Below are 18229 nucleotides of genomic sequence, written 5' to 3' on the forward strand. Positions count from 1 at the left end.
GCATAAAAATAATGCAGTGTGTAACGCAAATTAAGACACCGAATTTAAATAAGACAAATTAATTATTCAAATATATATATATATATATATATATATATATATATATATATATATATATATATATATATATATATATATATATATATATTAATATGTCAAAATGAGTCATAGACAGCAGTAGGACCAGTGGCGGCTACTGGTCTGTCAAATAGGGGAAGCTCATTTTCGGCCTACATCATAAAATTGTCTATTTATTTATTCACAAGAATGTGCCTTATTGTCATAAGTAAGTCACAATGCAAACAATCGTAAAAAAAAAGCTTTAGTTTTATTATGCAAAATATGATGTATTTTTTCTTTTAGTCAGATGCTACTATATAGTATAAATATTTTGCAATTTAAATAAGGTTATTATGGAGATTTATTTATTTATTTATTTATTTATTTATTTATAAAGTATTTTAATAGAAATATAAGGTTTCATTATGTTATGTTAAAATTTTTCAAGATTACTATTTATATATATATATATATATATATTTATATTTATATTAATTTATAGTCATCCTCCATGTTAATATTTAATGTAGTAATCTATATATATATATATATATTGATTACTACATTAAATATTAACATGAATGAATGAATGAACGATCTAAAAAAATATTAAACTCTGTAAAAGTGAAACAAGGAATGTGGTGTATAATTGTGTGAAATGTATGATGAAAATCAAGCAATTTCGCCAAGCAAATATAAAGAAATAGGTTGCAGCAGTTTTATTTCGACTGAACTTGAGAAATCCGCGATGGGACTGAGCGCGAATAGCTCCAGCGATTCCGTATAGTACAAAATCGCTGTCAGTCAAAAGGAGATGCAATCTTTCGACAGACCCTCCAATCATCACGCAGAAGCTCGGAGTCCAGGCCAGCCCACTCCTCATTTGCTCCTCATTCACCCCCAGAGACGCTGAGCGTCCGTGGGCGGGACATAATCGCAGCGTTTATCCAATGACCGTCTAGTTTCAAAGCACTGAAAAAAAACGTTCAAAGCAGCCCCATTGAAGTCAATGGACGCTGGGCTTCAACGGGGAAATGCACTGTGACGCTACGGGAATGTATGAGAAGAAAATCAAGTCAGCCGACCTGCTATATCTAACTGATTCTGAACGAACTCGTCTTTGAGATGAACGTTTTCTAACGCATTTTTAGTCAATAAAATGTTAATACAATAGTACATAATTTGACCATTAATTTTGTGACATTATAGGGGAAGCTGAGCTTCCCTTGCAGTCTTAAAGAAATCGCCACTGAGTAGGACGTCTATGAGTAGGACACAGACACGGTCGGTCGTATGGGGGCGATGCAACACAAAGAAAAAAGTGGCCTCTGGCAACGGAAATAGATCTATTACAGAAAGAACAGTGTTGTGTTACCATGTGGCTTTCTCTTTTTTCTTTTTTTTTCTTGATAACACTTACTTGTATTAGGCTATTAAGATGGCTTCCCTGGTGAAAAAAGCAGCATATGCTGGTTAGGTAGGTTTTGATGCTGGTTTAAGCTGGTCCTTTGCTGGTTTTTGCTGGTCATGTTGCTGGTCAAGGACCAGCATGAGCCAGCAAAGGACCAGCTTAAACCAGCATCAAAACCTACCTAACCAGCATATGCTGGTTTTTTCCACCAGGGATCATTTTGCATTTGTAACCAAAAAGGTAAAAGCAATGCTACAGGCAAGAAAGATGTGGCCACTTATCCACCTTTTTTCAATACTGAAGTATGCCGTTTTCAGTGAATGTGTGAGACTTATGGTAAGTGTGAGACATTGTAAGGTAATACACACCAGTTTGCAACATCAAGTAGCAAAACGAGCTGTTATGTACAGCTAAAAAAAATACTGGAAGCGAATGACACCGGAAGCCATACACATTAAATTTATAAATGGCTGCGTTTTCATGACGCATCATCAATCGGGCATATTAAACCAACAATGCCACTAAAACAAATTAAACTTGAATATTTAGTTGATTATTGCTGCTGAAAATGGTCAGTTGTTGTCATGTTTCGGGCTGGACTGATCGGTAGGAACGGGAAAAAGATTTGGAGTACTATAGACTGGCAAAGGTTATAACAAATCAAGGAGAAGAGTGCAAAACTGTCTGAGGAATAAAAGGTGTTTGTGGTTGGCCAAACTGAACCAGGATCTTCAAGGCAAGAATCTTTACAACATTCGTGTTTGTTCTTATCATTTCCAGCCAGGAAGGTGAAATATTAGGCTGATATTTTGTCCTTCTCGATATGATTTAGCAGCCTCTTTGTGTTTAATCCATGGTATGGATAGCATAAATGAGCAGAAAAACATATTCAGTAGTACATTAACCATGCAGTCCATGCTGTTACATCCGAGTATCTCCAATATGGCCATGCATATGGGTAACTGACCAAATTGTGACGAAAGTGCAACCCCTCTATTTTGAGAAATGATCGGTCTACTTACCAAACTGCTCTCCAGAAAAAGGTTTAAAATTGTGTTTGAGGCAGAACCTTTTCAAAATGTACTAATCAGAACAATTTAGGTCCTAATATTTACACTTTAGGAACTAATATGCACATTTAAAAAACTAATAAAACTAAACTTTTGGGGCTTATAAGGTACAAAGATGTGGCTTTTGTACACTAGTGACAGCTTTGTATTTTTTTCTAAGAGTGCTGGTTTTGAAAAGAAAGCTAGGCCTCATAGCAGAAATGTAACATCTTGACGAAGATAGAGAGAAACAGACATTCTTTCAGAAGTGAACCTTTATTTGTCAAAATAATATTCAATAGCTTTAACATTCCATAGCTTTTCAAGATCACAAATAGTAGGACAAGAGACAAATATACAGATACGAGAACACTGAAACAGTCATGCACACTTAAAAGTTCAGCCTTAAGGTTGCCATGTTATTTACACTATTTCTTCATCATTTGACTGTTTGTAATACTGTATGTGGACTTTACAGAATCCTGTGCAATAGCTCTAAAGCCAAACAATGCTTCATGTTCAAAGACATTTGTCATGAATTCACTAGAAGCATCATTTTACAATGAATCACATAATGAATCACCAAAAGAGAAGGTTAATCCAGAACAGTTGCAAACTAGCTTATTAAATCCAAGGCCCAAACAAACATTTATTTTCTTTGCTACTGTGAGTCCTCTTTTTTCTGTTTCCTTTTCCTTGGGTTCCCTTGGGTTTACATGGGAGGGCATGTTTGCAGTCCATTTCACATTGTCATTAATCAGACTCACTCTACAGAGTGCAACAGTGAATGCCAACTTTTTCAGCAGCCTTGGTTCAGAACTATCTTCCCATTCATTTACTCCATAGGCATTCTACACAATTCTTAAATAGAGTTTTAGGATTTCTATCAACAATACAATTATTTGGCAATTAAATGTCAAAAAAATGGAAGGTCTGTCTGTAAACATTCATACATAGTTGCTTAAGTCAGTTTTTATTTATGGAGAAAATGAATGGGATTTTTACTTACAGAACCCACTGTTCCAGTACACTACGTCTTCATCCACCATTTAAAAAATTCTGCCTTCAGTAATGCCACACTGCAACAATTTTGGCTAATAACATTCTATTTTTTCCCCTTTCCCAGTCTCTTCCATGTGGTATAACTCATACCCTGGAATTCCTCCATCAGTTCCGATTAAGTGCTCTTTTAATTGAGTTCTGGAAGGAGCTGATCTCCCACCTCCGGAATGTGCTCCCTCTAAGGTCACTGCGGCCGGTGGTTATGCGGTAGATCTTTCTGAGGACGGCCCGGCGTAGAAGGATATAAACCCAGGGGTCCAGAATCTGGTTCCAGGAGGCCAGACGCACTCCCGTTACCATTAAAGTCCTGTAGGTGTCCAGATCATCCTCCATAGAGCCGCTGTAAGAGCGGATGACTGACATTAGACCGAAGATCTGTTAGAGAAACAGAGAAAGTTAGTTGCAGTCAGTGGATGAAGCAGTATGAAGTCATGATATAACAGCAAAAGAATAGTTAGGACTAGTATTTTTTATTGTTCAGAGGTTGCCCATTCATAGCTCGAGGTATAATAAATCCTCAGTCGTGTTTGATCCTCATAATATATAATATATGTGATCCTGGACCACAAAACCTTAAGACACAAAAGTCTTAAGTAGCATGGGTATATTTGTAGCAATAGCCAGAAAAACATATGGCTCAAAACGATTGATTTTTCTTTTTATGGCGAAAAGCATTAGGATATTAAGTAAAGATCATGTTCCATGAAGATACTTTGTACATTTCCTACCATAAATATATCAAAACTTAAGTTTTGATTAAGTATGCATTGCTAACAACTTAATTTGGACAACTTTTCTCAAAAACCTTTCTCAGTATTTAGATTTTTTTTGCACCCTCAGATTCCAGATTTTCAAATAGCTGTATCTTGGCCAAATATTGTCCTATATATCAATGGAAAGCTTATTTATTCAGCTACTTATTCATGTATAAATCTCAAAAATTGACCATTAGGACTGGTTTTGTGACAGGGTCACATATATAAAACTACTGAAAAATACAAACATGTAAAATGTGTCAAAACTATCAAAGTTCACATAATGCAATTTTAATAGATTTTTAAAAGGGTTTTTTTTAAAGTACCAACTTTATTTTGGGTGGTATGGCTCATCTAGATTTTTATTTTTTTTTTTTATTTTTTTTTTTTTTTTTTTTTGCAGACATTGGTATCTTGGCTAATCTACACACAGTTTGAGATAGTTGATATATAATTTTTTTTTTCTTGGAGAAAAATCTGAGAAGGAATCTTTGTTTTCTATTTAATCTTATTGCTTTCTTTAAGAAACAATTAAAACAATACAGAGATCTCTTTTGTAATTTGTCTTTCCTGCAGGATTCCTACACAGACAAACTACTTTAAAAGTCTTTAAAGGAATAAAATAGTTGTATAACGCATAACCAATTAGACCTAATGTCTATTTATAGAAATTTCAAGCATATAAAACAGTATTATTTAAACAAAATAGTACGTTGTCACTTCTAATATTAATATCTAATCCAAATAACAATAATAAATAATAAAATATCATATAAACAGTATTTTTCTTACTAATTTATATCGATATTTTTGTACTCATTTATAACTTTATTACAGTTATGAGATATAGATAGATGGACAGACAGATGCGTAGATAGATAGTTTAGTTGTAATGGCCATACTCACCAGCAGAGGGCTCCAGCAGATGCAAGAAGTGACCATGATGCCCACCAGCTGTACCACCATCTCAATGTCATGCGATTTAGCTGATCTGCGCTGGCACTTCTTCTTGCGCAGACGGGCGATGACCAGTGTCACCCCACTGATGGTATTGCAGACCAATGCCACGGCCAGTGCGGCCAGTCCCAGTCCAGAAAACAGCAGCACAAATATCAAGTCTGTGATACTGGTATTGTCTAACACCTTAATGAAGCACCAGGTCCATGGGAACTGGTAGGTGTATGTGCCCAGGTGAAAGAAGGGCAGCAGTGCTACAGATAAAGCCAAAAGCCATATCATCACCACCACCATCTTGGTGTGGGCCGTGCAAACCATGCGGGCATGCAGGAGAGGTTGCGTCACTCCCATGCACCGCTCCACCGCCATGACGCACCCGAGAAACAGCGGGCACAGGCCGAAGAACACCATGCTGCCACCCAGGAAATGGCAGGTGCCGTCAGGTTGGTTACAAAGTCCTCCGGCGTTGCCAGGCGTGTAGAGTCGCAGAACCAGAGTGCCTGGAATAACATGGCCGGCAAGGTCCGTAGTCACCAGAGAACTGGCAAACAGCAGGAATGTGGCTTTTGAGCGCCTCCGCATACGAGCGTATGCTTTAGCCAGGATGATCAGTGCTATTATGTTGGACACAATACCCAGGGTCATGGACAGGCCCGCTGCTGTGGGGCTGGTAGTGGTGGTGTTTAGGTTTTCCATGCAGGGCACCGGTGCCATTCCAGGCATCCGCAGGGTCTGATTGCTGGGTGCTTTATCCGCATCCAGGGCTGAACTGTTGCAGCAATGGCTGACTAACATCTTCAGGCTATGGGACGAGCACCACTGAGCTTAGAGATACATATCTATAGAGAAAAGAGAATAGACATGCGCTTATAAATACTGAGATTAAGAATCTTTAATGAGCAAACAACCTGTAATCAAATATGTCACACTGTACTACAAAACCAGTCTTAAGTAGCACAGGTTTTATTTTAAGCAATAGCCAAAAATACATTGTATGGGTCAAAATGATCGATTTTTCTTTGCCAAAAATAATTAGGATACTAAGTTAAGATCATGTTCCAGTGAAAATATTTTGTACATTTTTCTACCGTTAATATATCAAAACTTAATTTTTGATTAGTAATATGCGTTAATGTGGACAACTTTCAAGGCGATTTTCTCATTATTTAGATTTTTTTGCATCCTCATTTTTCAGATTTTTAAATAGTTGTATCTCGGCCAAATATTGACCTATCCTAATAAACCATACACCAATGGAAAGATTTTTTATTCAGCAAAAATGACTTTTTTTTTTTTTTTTTGTGGTCTAGGGTCACATATGTAACAGAAAATGCACTGCTTATTTTTGAGTTCATCCATTTGGGACAATCAGTTAACAAGAAAGTGATAACACCCCTTCCTGTTTTTTCCTTGTTTATATACAAACACTGACACTGATACACTGACGCACCTTTCAAAAACTTTAGTGAATAGGAACATTGTTTTTGCACAACTTCTGCTCTAGGGCAAATGAGAAAGCAAAAAAAGTGCAGTAGAAATTTCAACACTTCTGACCATTCACCACTGCAAGAAGAAGAACTAAACAACTGTTTGGAGATACCAAGACAGAAAAAACTGATAAAAAGAAATAAGCGAAAGTACAAGTAATGTTTAACAAATGTAAAACACTTTTCCAGGAAACGTAAAAATGTCTAAATGAACTAATTACCAACCTGATCACATTAATGGATCAGACTGAGTAGATTATTACAACACACATACATTATATGTTTGTATTCATACATTTATATAGATATAGATATATTTCAAATTTCATAGCCATTTGAATAACTGTCCACTTTATCTTTGACTTTTTTCTGCTACGCCTATTTCAATGCAAAATGAGAAAATAAAGCAATATTTACCATATGGGACGCGTTTTGGATTATCCAATGCTGGTTTACCTCCCCTATAAATCTTCATTATATATTTTTTTTCCAAACAAACAAAACAAAACAACAACAAAAAAAACAGTCCTTGAAACAGTTCTTTGAGAATCGAAAGGCGATATCAGACTCCCATCATCGTCCGTTTAGAGTCTTATTACTTCTTCCTGAAAAGAAAAAAAAACTTATTCCAATAAGAATAAAGTTGTCCTTGTATTCTAAATATCAGCAGTATTATTGCTATTGTGGTCTTCATTGAATGAGAAAACGTTATATAAACGTGTATAAACTAGGTAAAACACGCAGAGCGCACAACGGAGTTCGTGGCGGACTGTGGAGTGACCCGCGCGCCGCTGTATTTATAGCGCTCAGTGCGCGAGACTCACAGCCGCTACTTCTGCACTGTAAATAATGACGCGTCACTGCGTCGCACAGCAAAGTGAGCGCGTCTACCCACGCCTGTAGTTGTTGGGGCGTCATGGACGCGTGTAACATTTTAAGCATCATGAGTGCGTACAGTAGCTTATATGTGACCATGGACCACAAAACCAGTCAATAAGGGTCGATTTTTTTAAACTGAAATTTATACATAATCTGAAAGCTGAATAAATAAGCTTTCCATTGATGTATGGTTTCTTAGGATAGGACAATGTTTGAAAATCTGGAATCTGAGGGTGCTGAAGTTCTTAGCAATGCATATTACTACTCAAAAAATAAGTTTTGATATATCTACGGTAGAAAATGTACACAGCATTTTCATGGAACATGATCTTTACTTAATATCCTAATGATTTTTGGCATAAAAGAAAAATCTATCATTTTGACCCATGCAGTGTATTGTTGGCTATTGCTACAAATATACCTGTGCCACTGATGACTTGTTTTGTGGTCCAGGGTCACATATGTTTCCACATAGATGATTCCCAGGTAGACAGCAGACTGCTTTTTATCATAACTGGCGCTGTAGCAGTTATGGACATCATGGATTTCACTACATATGCATGATATTTTATGGCAATCTGCACACACCTGTGATGCCTGGAAATGATGCTATCTAGATAAGCAGCACTTGAGACACATTATGCTTGGCAAGTGAATTACAGGGCGCCATGGACCTGTCAGCTGAAAATATAGTTGCAAATGTGAAATCAATAAGCAGCATTTCAATTACTCATTATAATTTACAGCTCAGTCCTTCAGTTTAACGTCATAGGATTTACGGCCTCACTCAAGGTGACGTAAGTCATATATGCAGAGCAGAAATAACAGCATTTGCGTAGTTTTTCATGAACTGGATCAAGGCTGTAATTGTGAGCAGATAAAGTCCAATATTGCCAAATGGATGGAAGTTTGAGAGGCCTTGGATATGAGACATGGGATTTACAAAACATTCTTAAGAATGTTTTCTTGTTATTTTTTAACTTAGGAAAAAATGTATGAATATTCAGTAACACTTTACTGTAAGGTTCCATTAGTTAATGTTAGTGAATATATTAACTTACATGAATGAACACTGAACAGTACATTTATTACAGTATTTATTCATCTTTGTTAATGTTAGTTAATGAAAATAAAGTTGTTCATTATTTGTTCATGTTAATTCAAAGTGCATTAAGTAATGTTAACAAGCACAAATTTAGATTTTTATAATGCATTTGTAAATGTTGAAAAATTAACATTAAGATTAATAAATGCTGTAGAAGTATTGTTCATTCTTAGTTAATGTTAACTAAAGTAGTAGTAACTAATGAAACATTGTAAAGTGAATATTTTGTATAAAACCTTAATGTTTTTTTTCTGAAGATTGTTAAGACAAAACTTTAAAAGAATATAATCTCCTTTAAACACTGAAACAATTTTTTTTTTTAATTCACTCAGAAATTGCTAGTAAATTTTTTTTAACACTGAATTAAAGATTACATTTTTATTTAGAAAGCTAAAAAAAATAAATAAATAAATAAATTCACAATGTAGGATAATTTCATGAATTTATGAAGTTGTTTTAAAGGGGTCATCGGATGCAAAGTTCACTTTTACATGTGTTTTGAACATTAATGTGTGTTGGCAGTGTATGTACAAATCTACCCTATAATGATAAAAATCCATGCGGTGGTTTTTAATTAATCTGTAAAAATAATATTCCCTTTTCCAAATCAAGCCATTCTCAGATGGCTGTCGTTGTTGCGTCACACCCACAGAGGCCGCTCCCACGATAGTTGATTGACGTCAGCGTCTTACCTCAGATCAGCTGTAACAGTCTAAGTGCCATTGTTTCAATGTTGGAGCAGGGATGTAAGTTAGACAAGAATATCTCAGATTGAGCGATTGAGGTGCTGTGTTGCTGAATGTAATAATGAACATAGTAGTCGTCATTTACTCCCGACATCTGAGCCGCTGAAGATGCAGTGGATTACGTTTGTTTGTGAAGGGAATGCGTCTCCCGATCTACATATATCCATCTATGTTCACGTGAATCAGTCGTGATCCAGCTTCACCTACAGCAGAAGTGAGTATAAGGGTTTTTTTATGAATCTCTGCAATCACCTTTCCTAATAACATGCTAGTTAGCAAGTTTTGTGGCTAAACACAGCTAAAAGCGGCTAAAGTAAACAGGCTCGTCACTCCACAGAGAGAAGAGAGGGGATGGGCGAGCAGAGCTCATTTGCATTTAAAGGAACAATCTCCCAGAATGGGATTATTTTTGCAGAACTCATTTAGGTAAAAAGGGTGTTGTTTTACACAACCATTGAGAATTTTTAACCAAAGTACATTATAGACTTTTCATTAAGACCCTAAAGAATCATATCAAGTTGTGGAAAATGGGCATCCGATGACCCCTTTAATTTGTCCATCAGCTGCACCTTTTAAAAATAAAGGTTCTTTATTGGCATCAATGGTTTCAAAGACATGGGGAGGGGAGATGAAGAGAGAACATGTCAGAGGTACTTGAACATTTCTTTCATGACCATAAAAGAACAATTCCTAACAGATTTAAAGAGTACCAGTGACTGTATACAAAACTTCTTGCAGACATGAAGCCAAAAACTCTCTAATGATTGAAAAGTGCAGCAGCTTTAACTATAACTGCTATAACTGGATGAGGGCAATCAAGTGCACTTAACAACAGACCTTTTCATGTTACTCCTCGTGGTACTGACCTTTTTTTCCAACCAACCTAATTGGTCACTAAACGGAAAGGCACAACAAATACCAGCCCATCACGACTGGGTTGGCTGGCCTTGCGTCACATCCTTTAACAGTTCTGGGGAAGAAATGATCATATGGTGTCTCTGTTCAATACCTTTTTATATATATTGGCACAACGTGAAACATCTTATATCTATCGATTTTAATTGTGGCTGTGTTTCCACATTCATAAGCTTCGCCATTTCTTCCAGTGTCGCTTCCACAAGGTTTGTGTTTGCTGGACATGAAAAATAGCCAGCTCTACAGTGGAGTTTATAAAGAACGTGACCCAAAGAGGCGGTTTCAAAGTTTCAAATGCATGCAAAAAATGTTCATCTGGTCATATTTTTTATTTTTTTATTCATTATAAGTGTCAGCTCGACACTTATTTTTTCAACTCGAGTTCTAAGTCATCTGGCGCACATCAGGCAATCTTGGGGGTTTTTTTTCACCATAGGCTATTGTGGTCTCATGGAAAGAATTGCAGGAACACCTTGGACTGTGATAATGGAACATGCACCATAATTGGATTTCCCACCATTCTCGGGGGCTTTCTGCAGCGAGAAATGCATAAAGACATAGTTTAAATAGGAATATAGGTTTAATTCTCTCTTGTAGCCTTATTACAAAACATTTAACAGACCCTTTTAATCAAAGCAACAGTGGATTCAAGCTATGCATTTCATCACTTCGTGTATTCTCAGAACTGAACCAATGACTGCTAGTACAAAAAATAAATAATTAAATAAATTAATAAAATTCATTAACGCAGTAATGCAATTCATTACAGTAATGCAAGTTATGTAATCAGATTACTAGTTAAGTAATGCATTACTTTAATTTATAAGAAAATATCTGAGTTTAAGGACTTTTACATTTGTCAAAAATAGAAGGTAAATAAATAAAAATGACCCCGTTCATAAGTTTACATACACTTGATTCTTAATACTGTGTTGTTACCTGAATGATCCACAGCTGTTTCTTTTTTTTTTTTTCATTTAGTGTTAGTTGTTCATGAGTCTCTTGTTTGTCCTGAACAGTTAAACTGCTCGCTGTTCTTCAGAAAAATCCTTCAGGTCCCACTTTGGTTTTTCAGCATTTTTGTGTATTTGAACCCTTTCCGACGATGACTGTATGATTTTGAGATCTTTTCACACTGAATGCAACTATTACAGAAGGTTCAAACACTCACTGATGTTCCAAAAAGGAAAAATAATGCATTAAGAGCTGTGGGTTGAAAACTTTTATTTTTATTATTTTGCTTAAATATCATATTTTTTATCATTTAGTACTGCCCTTCAGATGCTACAGAAGATACCTACATGTTTCCCAGAAGACAAAATAAGTTAAATTTACCCTGATCTTCAAATTCAAAAAGTTGAATTAAATCAGCGCTATAAATAAATAATCTCTTAACCAGAACTGAAATTCTCGTGAATACAAAACGTGATAAAATGTATGCCTTCAATGCAATGTAAGATGCTTTGAATAAACGAATCTGGCAAATGCATAAAGGATATTTTGGCCACATCTGCTGCTTGTCAGATGGTGTTCTCAAGAAAATATCTCCTCTACTGTTTCCAAAGAAATCCTGCATTATACTAATATGAACAACTGACTCATTTGCTTTTATTTCCTAACTGCATTTTGTGAGACAAAATTTTCTAGATACAAAGTCAATACTTTATATAAACATAACTGAGAACTCCTATAAAAGAACAACTTAGCAAGAACACTTACATTTCTAAACATCTTTCTACAGTTTGCTGACATCAGGCATTTGCTGAGGCTTTGGTTGTCCTGATTGACTGCACCACATCTTCATACATTACCACAAAATTGCAGGCCGTCACCCAAGCACTTTCCTCGGGTCATTAAGCGTTGTGAGATCTATCTGAAAGTCGACTTTATCTAAAGTGGATCTTGAGAGGAAATGAAAGTGGATGAACAGGATAAATGTGCTGGAATTAAGTGCTTCGCAACCTAAAGCTAGAATCAAGCACGGTCAATTACATGTTTCACACATACACGATCATTCAGCACACGCTTGTGTCACAAGTGTCACAGCATTTACTACAGGAGGAAAATCCCAATGGAGCAGCATGAGGTGAGGCTGACAGCACTCTGTGGAGGTCGAACCGGCAATCTTCTGACTACCATCAGCTCCAGGCTTTAACCAATATGCCACATCTTCAGGTTTTTCTTTTGTTTTTCGCTAAAAGCTGTAAATGGACTAAGTACTGCAGTGACTAATGATTTCATTGGACTCTAGCGAGAAGAGGTCTGGCAAAGATAAACGGCCAGCTATAACGATGTCATCTGCTTTTAGGCCCACAAAATACGCCATGGGGGAAATTTGGCTCTTCCATTTGTCTTATGAGATGAAATAGTCAGGTATTAAAGGGAAACACACATGCTTCTGAAATTGCGTAGAACATTTAAAAAGCAAACCAGACTTTAAGATTTTCTAATCAAAATGTGAGAGCTACTCAACCACGCAGAAAGTGTTGTGGATGGTTGGCAGGGTGTTGCTAGGGTGGTTTGGAGTATTAAAGTGATAGTTCACCCAAAAATGAAAATTCTGTCATTAATTATTCACCCTCACGTCATTCCAAACACGTAAGACCTTCATTTGTCTTCAGAACATAAATGAAAATATTTTAGATGAAATCTGAGCACTTTCTGACCCTGCATAGACAGCAACGTAACTGATGTCACATGGACTATTTTAACAATATCCTTACTACCTTTCTGGGCACTGAACGTGTCAGTTGCATTGCTCAGAAAGGTCAGAAAGCTCTTGGATTTAATCAAAAATACCTTAATTTGTGTTCTGAAGATGATTTAAAGTCTTACGGGTTTGGAACGACATGAGGGTGAGCAATTAATAACAGAATTTTCATTTTTGGATGAACTATCACTTTAATCATAAGCTTGGAGAACAGCTTTAGAGAACTTGAGGTTTCCCCATTCACAGAGATGGAGCTGTACTTGCATGACTGAACTAGCTGCCCAAGAAGTGATTCAAAGGAATGAAATTACTCACCTTAAATGGACTTCATTTAGAGAAAACAACTCTGAACAATGTAAGCATTAGTCAGTTTTTTTTCTCTCTTTACTTTCGTTTTAGAAGACTTATCTCATAAGATATCCAATAATTTACAGTACCTTGCAAAGGTATTCATACCTCTTCATTTTTTCCCCCCACATTTTGTTATGTTGCAACCTTATGTTAAACTGCTTTAAAGGACTTTTTCTCACATCAATCTACACTCTATACACCATAATGACAAATCACAAAACAGGTTTGTAACAGAATGGTACCTGCTGTATGAAGGATTGCAAGTTTTTTTTTTTTTTTTGTTATTTATTTATTTATTATGATTATTTAGTAATTTATTTATTTATTTTTGAAAAATATATTCTGCTGTATTTGTTCACTGCCACATATTTAAGTGTGCTTTTGTTGTTGTTATCCTGTGGTTTTGGATCTTTTTGTATTCTTTTGTATTGTAATAAAAATGTATAAATAAAACTTAAAAAAAAAACAGGTTTGTAACAACTTTGCAAATTTTTTACAAATAAAAAATGTATGATTCCATTGCTGGGACACTTGAAATTTAGCTCAGAAGCATTCATATCACTTGTAGATGTTACTACACTTGGAGTGGAGTCAACCTGTGGCAAACTCAATTGAATGGGTATGATTTGGAAAGGCACACACCTCTTAAAGGATTAGTTCAGTTCCAGAACAAAAATTTACAGGTTGCTCACCCCGCTTGTCATCCAAGATGTTCATGTCTTTCTTTCTTCAGTCGTAAAGAAATTATGTTTTTTGAGGAAAACATTTCAGGAATTATCTTCATATGCTGGACTTCAATGGTGCCCCCAAGTTTGACCTTCCAAAATGTAGATTTAAATGCAGCTTCAAATTGCTCTAAATGATCCCAGTCAAGGAAGAAGGGTCTTATCTAGCGAAACGATTGGTCATTTTCGAAACAAATTGACAATTTATATACTTTTTAACCCCAAATGCTTGTCTTGTGTCGTCTCTGTGTCTCTTCAACTTCAAATTGAATCATCATATATTGCTGCTTTACCTTTTTTTGTAAAGGGCATTTGATCTTCTTAGCATGTTCACTTTGTAAACACTGGGTTGGTACTTCTGCAGCAATGTAGGATGATTTTGAAGTTAAGGAAGAAAATGAGATGGGAGTTTTTCGACCTACCCTAACTGTCTTAAACCGGAAGAGAGGTTAAAAAGTATATAAATTGTCAATTTGTTTTGAAAATGACCAATCGTTTTGCTAGATAAGACCCTCCTTCCTTGGCTGGGTTTAGAGCCCTTTGAAGCTGCATTTAAACTACATTTTGGAAGTTCAAACTCTGCTATATGGAGAAATATCCTTAAATGTTTTCCTCAAGAAACATAATTTCTTATCATTTGAAGAAAGAAAGACATGAACATTTTGGATGACAAGGGAGTGAGTAAATTATCTGTACATTTTTGTTTTGGAAGTGAACTACTCTTTTAATAAAAAGTCTAACAGTTGAAAATGCATATCAGACCAAAAAACCAAGCCCTGAGGTTAAAAGAACTGCCTGTAGAGCTCAGAGACAAGATTATGTCATGGCACAGATCTGTGGACGAGTTCAGAAAAAAACTGCTGCATTGAAGGTTCACAGAAGCATGTAGCCTCCATTGTCCATAATGGAGGATGTTTGGAACAGCTAGGACTCTTTCTAGAGCTGGCTTATTGGCCAAACTGAGCAATTGATGGAGAAGGGCTATGGTTAGACTGGTGAGCAAGAAGCTGATTGTCACTCTAGTTGAACTTCACGATCATATGTGCAGATGCGAGAAACTTACAGAAGGACAAACATAACTGCAACACCTCACCAGTCTGGGCTTTATGGCGTTGTGGCCAAACTCAATCCTCCTCAGCGAAGACACATGAAAACACACTTGGAATTTGAACAAAGCACTCTAAGAACTCTCAGACCGTGAGAAACAAGATTTTCTGGTCTGATGATTCTCAATTCCAAGCATCATGTTTGAAGAAAACCAGGCACTGCTTATCACTTGCACAGCAGCATCCCAACAGTAAAGTGCGCTGGTAGCAGCCTCGTGCTGTGGGTCTGTTTTAGGCAGCAGGAACTGAGATACTCGTTAAAGTAAAAGCAAAGTTCAACACAGCCAAATATTGAGATAGCCTTAATGAAAACCCAGCCCAGAGCATTCAGAACCTCAGACTGGGCAGAAGGTTCACCTTCCAACAGGGCAATGATCCTAAGCACACAGCAAGAGTGGCTTATAGACAACCCTGTGAATGCCAGATCCTTGGCTTTGTCACGTGTCTTTTGTGTTTTGAGTTGTCTTCATTATGTTTTTCCCTTGACCTAGTTTCTGTGTTTCCTGATTCTCATTCCATTCATCCGTCCCTTGTTAATAAGTACTTATAGCCCTGCCCTTCCATAGTGTCTTTGTCCTGTCTCTGTTATGATTAAGCGGTTGTTTTCCCTGGTTTTTCTCTGGATTTATTAAATATTCTGTTTGCAGAAATTTTCTTTCTGCTTCTTAGTGTTTCTCAACCAGAAAACGCGTTACAGAATACAGGACCCTCAAAAAAATAAAGTGGGCTGAGGACTTTATATTAAACATCCAGCAAGGTGGACGGCCTTTGGAGCATCATGTGGAGGAGTTCCTGAGTGTTTTCCATCTGGTGAGCTGTAGTGATCATATGATTAATGCATGCTTCCGGATAGGCATGGATGATAATGTATTCAGATTCCTGTCTCCTAATGACTGTTATAGTTGTTATATAACAGTTATTGTGGTTTGTAATTATGGTTTATGGAGTGTAGACTGATGAGGGAAAAAAAGTTTTTTTAAAGCAGTCGAACATAAGGCTACCGAATAACAAAACGAAAAAAAATGAAGGGGTATGAATACTTTTGCAAAGCACTGTATAATGGTGTTACACCTTATGATCTCCCGTGGGCACCCTTCCTAGCTCTCCTTCTAGCTTTTCCAAGTACTATGTTTCCCAGAATCCATTGCATGAACTCTTTATGGGCTGATTACTTCCACCTGTGGCAGCTTTGCTTGTTAAGGTTTGCCTATATAAGTTCTGGGCCTCCTCTCACACTTTATGAAGTCTTGATAGTGACTTTGTAAGTAGGCTACTTGTATTTTGGTATCTGTGGGTTCTGATCACTTCCCTGATCCTGGATAATCTTTTTTTACTGTTTACCAGACTCTCATGGATTACTTTTAATAAAGGCTGCATTTGGATCTTGTAAGTCTTGGACCAGTGAATCATAACTGGACATAAAATGACAAAGAATACAAAAGTGATCCCTTGAAACTGACGCATGATTGGAGATACACACACGAAATTAACTGCAACAAATGAAAGGAAAATGGCTTCGTGAAACTATTACAAATGCAGAAAATGATCTCATACCCTCAAAGAATATTACAGATGCTAGTATTTCCCAAGGGAAAGTTTTCGCTTTGTGAAAGAAAAGTAAACATTTGAGAATTGAGACTGTTTAGTGTTAAACAATGGTTTTATGTGCAGTGACACTGGCTGGACTTGTCCGGGAAATAAACAATACAACTGACAGGAATAAAAAAACACAGACTGAATCCATTTTTATGCAGGCTAGTTCATGCTGCTTTGGTGCTGCTATAGTCATAGTCATCCTTGGACTGCACAATCAGAATATGCCACTGTATGGTTCAGTTCAGGCAGGCAATTTGTATGATAAATGGCATATTTTCACTAACGTTGCATGATTACTCAGTGGAAGCAAATGCTTTCTCAGTCTGACTGATGGCGCATGGGTGTGCAATTAAGTGCAATTTCCTTATAAAGAACTACATTTTGTTGTTTAATCAATAAACTCAAGCGGAAATTCCATGTCTGGCAGCAAAACTGCATAAAGCGAAAGTCATGGTAAAAAACTGACGTAAAAAGGAAAAAATGACAGAGCTGACCATGTAATGATATAAAAACATAAAGTATTTAATAAATAAATAAAAACATAGGCATAAAACAAAATTATATGGATGTTATAAAAATAAATGAATAAATTATATATATATGCAGACAGCCTCTAAGTGCCATCTGAAATTTTCATGTAAAATTAGCATTTTTTACCAGGCTCCTATGTTTAGGTTCAGTAATATCACTCTAATGGCAATGTATAGGTCCTTTTCTATGCAATAAAAGTGAAATTACTGAACATAAATATAGGAGCCCAATGAAAATGCTAATTTTAGATGAAAATATCTGATGGCACTTAGAGGCTTTTGCATCTGAACTTTTCACACTGCCCTCCAAAAGTTTGGAAACACCCTAGAAAAGTGGGGTTTTGGACAATATTGGCATGAATCCTTTTTAATTTGTGATAATTTTGCACTGATAAGGGACAACACAAACTATGAGAACATATTTTATTACATACACAGTTTATACATAGAGAAAAACATACATTTTCGATTCATCAAAATATCCATTATTAGCAGCTATTACAGCTCTGCATAATCTGGGCCTAAATTCATTACCCAAAAATCTTTTAAAAACCTGGGCCAAGTTTAAACCAGTAACCAGGCATCACAGCTGGCAAATGGGCATGTCTGACTTTGATATGTATATATTGCCATTATTATGTTATCAAATAGAAAATTATTATTGCTGGTCTTCAATGATAATGTCAAGTTACTTTAATGTATTTGCACCAAAAAATGGTAAGGATTTATGCTGATATGGTACAAAACCACACTTTGCCAGGGGTGTTTCCAAACTTTTGGAGGGC

At 36.3% G+C, this 18229-nt stretch overlaps 1 protein-coding gene across 1 annotated transcript; it reads right to left on the reverse strand.

The window, feature by feature from the left end:
- Window positions 1-2800: 2800 nt before the first annotated feature.
- Window positions 2801-7552, reverse strand: ptger1b (prostaglandin E receptor 1b (subtype EP1)). Its single transcript, XM_051098927.1, has 3 exons — window positions 7199-7552; window positions 5244-6133; window positions 2801-3957 (listed from the first exon to the last, which is right to left on the reverse strand). The coding sequence occupies exons 2-3, from the start codon at window positions 6087-6089 to the stop codon at window positions 3688-3690; spliced, it is 1116 nt and encodes a 371-aa protein (XP_050954884.1). The 5' UTR covers window positions 6090-6133; window positions 7199-7552; the 3' UTR covers window positions 2801-3687.
- Between the last annotated feature and the right edge of the window lie 10677 nt (window positions 7553-18229).

This window comes from Labeo rohita, chromosome 3, assembly GCF_022985175.1.
Source record: "Labeo rohita strain BAU-BD-2019 chromosome 3, IGBB_LRoh.1.0, whole genome shotgun sequence".
In the NCBI taxonomy this organism is placed as follows: Eukaryota; Metazoa; Chordata; class Actinopteri; order Cypriniformes; family Cyprinidae; genus Labeo; species Labeo rohita.